Raw genomic sequence first — 5,899 nt, 5'->3', positions numbered from 1 at the left:
TGAAATATTTATGATCATTATATTTGTGTGTATACTTGCTATATATATATGATCATTTATGGTTTCTAAGCAACTAACATGAGCCTACTACTATCCTATCCCAAATTTCAACAATTAACATGCATTCACATTCTCGAGCTCAATCTAAACGACGGGAAGCCATAGCCTACCTCAAAGTAGACCACACACGCTCTAAAATCATAATTCTGGAGCTTTGAACGCTACCATGCTATCAAAAATAGAATCACAACGTCAATACAGACAGTTTGACACCAAAAGCACAACAATTGGAGCCGGACCCAAAATCAAGTCAAAAATGAAAATATGGGATTCGCGTCGGGAATTCCAAAATTGACTCTGTCAAAACGCCCAATTGAGTTTTGTGAACTTGTGTCCCAAAATGGGCCACTATTCACGCTTGAAAATCTGGAAATTTAGCTCATGCAACACAACCCAAAGAAAAACTCCATTAGTGGTCAAAGAGAGGTCAAGGGAGCAAGAACTAATCTCTGAAATGAACCTACAATGCCTTCCGGAGGGTTCCCACACAATGCTCCAACAATTTCCAGCAAGAAATAGTAATTCCTCCAGAGAATCGAGCTGAGAAAACTCAAAATCGAACTTAACACAATGGTGAAAAAGACCCCCAAATGGTCTTTAACTAACTGCATGTGCCGCAACAGCGGTCACTAACGCTTCTTAAGCGGCACCGCAAACACGGCTGGCCACCCAGACTGACCATCTCTTAAGTGATCCCCTGGCCGCTAAAGCGGCAAGCGCTTAAGCGAAGCCAAGGCCACTAAAGCGACTGACCCCTCGCTAGCCAGGTCTGCCACAGTGAAGAGCCGAAGACCACTTAAGTGACACCAGGGCTGCGAAAGCGACTGCACCATGAGTCATCAGAAAATATAGCCAAGTCCCACCGGACTCTGCTTAGGTGCTCGGGATTGGTTGGAAACCCCGTGCACGCAAACGAAATATGCTACTGCACCAAATTTAGCATTTTGGACTCAACGAGATCTCGATAAAAGTGAGTCACACACCCAAACTCCATTTTAAGCCAAATTCCACAAGGGGGCTCAGGATCCGCACCAAGGGTCCTTCTAAACCAAACTCGGTGTTTCGAAGGTGTTTCGAAGCTGACGGAACCATCATAATTTCATTCTGAAACCATATTCCTAAAATTTTTGACCTCTTGTTCAAGTTTCAGAAGCTTCAAAGTACAGAGACTTGCACAAAATCCAAATAAATGACAAGGTAACTAAACGGTCAATTCCAGCAAGTCATAAATGACTTGGAATTGCTATAGGAACGGCCTAAATAATGAAAAGAAGGTAATAACATAAAAATGACCTAGAGGGTCATAATTACACTAACTCAATATTTGTCTCAATTGTTGCAGAAATAATGAAGCTTACAAACCAAGGCTGAAAGCAACAACCCTCCTATTGAAGATGCCAGATTGGGCCTCTATCAGTACATACAACATACAACATGAAATATATCTCCCTCAAGAAATTGGGCATCAACAAATATAAATGACTTGTAAATTCTCTAGATATGAGTAACATGACTACTTTGACTCAAAATGTACTAGTAGACTCAATGGCGATCATGAATACGATTATCAATTCTCAATATGAAGCTTCACAAGTAATTCCTAAGATAAACAAAATATAAGATCGCAACAATATTATATTCCAACAACCAGTTCAATTTCTATGATCTCAATATATCGCAACATAATAAAGGCATACTAACTCTTTGATTTATATGGGTAGAGCATATAAGGGTATCAATAAACCAAAAGTGTATCGAAAAAATGGCAATGAGATCTCTCTACATATTGACCGGCACCACATGTGGCTGTCACGTGTCCACCGCGGCCAATTTTGTCCTATGTGTATTCAGTAGTAAAACATACACATATTTTTACTTTAATTTGAAGATATATGTATGAGTGTTTTGATTTTCTGAAAATTAAACTCAATGATATTGAATTTGATATATAGTATGGCCTCTAACTCTATATATACCAAGAGATATGCTTGTTCCAAGTTAGACAATGTTTGAAGGGTCCCGTTTGCTTCTAACTAATTTGGTCTAACACTTGTAGTGATAAGTATTTCTTGATATAATTTCCCATTGAAAACCTTAATCCTATGATATCATACCAATTCATCGACATTTACAATTCATAAATATACTATAAGTTGCGGGGTATTATGGAATGGTGTGTGGTGTTCCACCCACACCCCTTATTTATTCGAGAAATGTTATGTCTTTTCCTTCTTCCTTAACACTTTGTATTTCTCTTTATTCTCTATGGGATTCGACCCAAATGACAAAAAGCATCATAAAATCCATCACATGATTTAAAGATTTACAAAAATTTATAGAAAGTGTGGTAGCATGTACTCTATATATATATATTTAACATATGTAGTACACATACAATAAAAAAATGATGATTGTGCTTGCCAATCCAAAGGAGATCAAGCAACATCTCATGATCCATACATTTTATTTGAAAAAAGATTACATTTAAATATCGACTCTCCACAAAAATAAGAATCCTATAGGGTAGAATCACAAATTATTAAGTAACAAAATAAGATTCATCTACATGAAAAATAGTGAAACAAGAAAAGAGATTCCCATGGAAGCAAAGGCTAAAATTTTTGGAGTTGAAGGAGAAGTTGATGATGATGATGATGAAGGAGCCTTAGCGTCTGAGTGATCGGAAGAAGGAAGAGGGGAAGGAGAAGGAGAAAGAGAAGTAAGTGACTTGAAGCCAATGGTGAAATTGCAAGTCCCTTGAGATGGATCCTTTGTGGTTACTGTTGCCTTGCCTTCAAAATTACAAGTATCATCTTTTTGTTGGTTGTTTTGGAAATAGGCATTCACGGCGTATGAAGCCTTGGCAGCGTCATTAAGGTTTTGGCAAGATGATCCATTAGTAAGAGGTGTACAATCTGCGCGGTCACAAGCATATGTCATAAGATCTGTAAAATTCTTAACATCCGGCTTGATCACACACCATTTTTTGGAGAGTTTTTCTACATTTGGCACGGAGACAAGAGTCTTTTTATTTCCATGTAAATCAAGAGGGAACTTTGGCGTTCCATCGTCATAGTAAAGTCCCCAATGTGTCTCAAAGTTTCCTGGGAGTGTGCTCTTCCTATCCTCATCAAATAAGGCAAATAGGTATGCCTCAACATTTCCAGGGCGACGTGGGCTACCTTTTCCTTTAGCAAGATATGATACAAATCCTTTATAAAACTTTTCAGCCAATGTCACATTACCATAATTGTTTCCATCTGTAGGCCATCCCATTTCTCCTACCATAATGGTCATGTTGCCATACCCTGCTCCAGCCAGAGCAGCTGCACAAGTGTCAAGATTGGCATCAAAGCAGTTGGTGTATTCAACACCATCTTTGTCCTTAAGAGGATTGCTCACACCATCAAAGAAGGCATAGTCAAAAGGGAAGGCACCATTTCCATAGAAAAGACTAAGAAAAGGATAAATATTGACCATGAAAGGAGCTTTATTCTTGTTCAACACCTTAAGAATAGAGTTGAGTGGATCAATGATGTCAGCGCGAAAAAATCCCCCAGAAGGTACAGGATTCCAGCTTGGTGACAAGTAAACATCAGCATTTAGAGGTACAGTTGCCTTGGTGGTGTCACCAAGTCCAGCATCATTCAGTGCATTTTGGATATTCTCTAATGCTGGCCCTGTAACATTTGTCAATGTATCCTTGTAATCTCTCAAGAATGGCTCATTACCAACACCTACAAGTCTGCACCAATTATAAATACATTATTTATGAATCATGTTTAATGATACGCATAACAAATAAATGTGTCCTTTAGCTTGGCCAATTTTGGGTGGACACTTAAACTTGCATCCTATGTGTATTAGGACATGTTTAATTTTATAGGAATTTAAGTGCCTAGTTATGCACATTCAAAGTTGGAGGGCATAGATGTAAGCTGACATCAAGTTAAAAGGCATGTTTATGTATATGACAAATGATGAATCAAAAGGTAAAAAGATGCACTTACGTGATATTAACTCCTTTAGGAGACTTAGGCTCATAGCGTGTGACGTTTTCTTTTACCCATTTCTTGGCAACATCAGGATTGACCAAATCCTTGAGGAGTTGATTAGAGATGCCAATCATGACCTCAATGCCAGTTCCAGCCAAGGCATTCAAGATGGTCTCATCATTATTGAAAAGCTTCACCTTCTTAATGCCATTTTCTTGCAACATTTTGACTACATCTTTAGGAGGCAACTTGTGGGAGGAGATGTCACCCCAGTTAACCCCAAGTCCTTCCACATTATGCCCCAAAAACACCAAGAATGTTACTAGGAAAACATTAACCAAAAGCTTTCCCATTTTACTTTTTTTTGGGGTTTTGTTGTTGTTTTATTTTTTTTTGGGTTTTCCTGCTGGCAGGAGGGAAAGGGGATATGAATTCTTAGACACCTGCCAATGCAAACAAAAACAATGGAGATGGATTTATAGATGAATAAAAAGTGCCTACAATATTATAGAGGCATTGAATTAACCAATCATTACATTAGAGGCCTAATAATGTCAAAGATTAAGGAATGGCTTTGCTTATAATTAGGACAGTTTGAAAACTCGAGAACATAAAAAACATAATGATAATATTTTTAGTTACTCTAAAAATTACAACCACACATGAGTAGTTTAGTTGTCTTTTAATAAAATATGATATATGATGGCGTTTTAGTGTGGTGATTTTAATCACATGTGTAGTTTTTAATTTCTAATCATTATATTTAAATTATACAACAAATCTTTTACATAGTATCCTTGTACACAATAAGTTATATCAAAGGTTTTGGCACACACTTTATGAAAATCATTTATACCATTAATTGAGAGGGGTTTTCAAAATTATTTTATATTAAGCTACTCATAGGAAATGTATTGTTAGGACACGAAATTGGGTCATGATAACGCCTATCATAAACCACCCACTAGGTAAATATCCAACTACAAACGATGAGTTAAAAACTAACATATGATTACGCGGAAGTAATAATAATAAAAAGAGGGGCACATACCATAGATGTGTATATAGCAATACAAAATCATATATCATATTATACTAAAAGTGGGAAGCCACAAAAGTAAAAGTTGAAATACTATTTTACCCCTATCTTAATTCAAAATGTTATAAAATATCTATCTAAGAAATTAAATATTAAATAATAATTATATCATATTATATTATATTAAATACTAAAAATGAAAAGGTGTTTTGAAAGACATTTTAAGAATGTATCTCCATTCTCCAACATAACTTTTGGGCTTTCTACAGAATTCTAGGCAAATTTTATGTCTCTTCATTCTCCAACATAACTTTTGAGCTTTCTACAGAATTCTAGGCAGACTTTTGGCTTATAAACATCATGTGCATGAGGTAAAGTTATTATTGGCAAATACATAAGCTAATTCGCCTTTCAAAGCTCATAAGAAAAATGAATTTGATTTCATCAATTACAGAAAATGCTTAAGCATGGAGATCGCCGATTAAGGTAGAAGGTTGAAGTGGAGTGTTCTCTTTCTTTACGAAGGGTTTAGGCTTAGTAATGTTTGTCGTAGTAGTACTTTTATTCTTGTATTGTCTTGCTTATGCTTTCTACCACCAATTATTTTTATGATGTTCCGGTTTTGCACTTTTTTTTGTTGTTACTGTTTTCGTAATAGTTGTTATATTATATTTAATTATATTCTCTTCACTGTCATTTTTCTTTTTCATATTTACTCTGATTTGCTATACTCGACTCAAGTTGAGGGTCTTCTGAATTGAGGTAATGTATGTGCACACCCTACACTCCCTAGACAGATTTCGCG

At 36.3% G+C, this 5,899-nt stretch overlaps 1 protein-coding gene across 1 annotated transcript; it reads right to left on the bottom strand.

Moving 5' to 3' along the window:
• Positions 1–2,526: 2,526 nt before the first annotated feature.
• Positions 2,527–4,415, bottom strand: LOC102578545 (glucan endo-1,3-beta-glucosidase 8-like). Its single transcript, XM_006349520.1, has 2 exons — positions 4,071–4,415; positions 2,527–3,805 (listed from the first exon to the last, which is right to left on the bottom strand). The coding sequence occupies exons 1-2, from the start codon at positions 4,406–4,408 to the stop codon at positions 2,623–2,625; spliced, it is 1,521 nt and encodes a 506-aa protein (XP_006349582.1). The 5' UTR covers positions 4,409–4,415; the 3' UTR covers positions 2,527–2,622.
• Between the last annotated feature and the right edge of the window lie 1,484 nt (positions 4,416–5,899).

This window comes from Solanum tuberosum, unplaced genomic scaffold (assembly GCF_000226075.1).
Source record: "Solanum tuberosum cultivar DM 1-3 516 R44 unplaced genomic scaffold, SolTub_3.0 scf00111, whole genome shotgun sequence".
NCBI lineage: Eukaryota > Viridiplantae > Streptophyta > Magnoliopsida > Solanales > Solanaceae > Solanum > Solanum tuberosum.
Note: the sequence above shows the minus strand (reverse complement) of the source record. Positions and strands in the feature narration are given on the sequence as shown.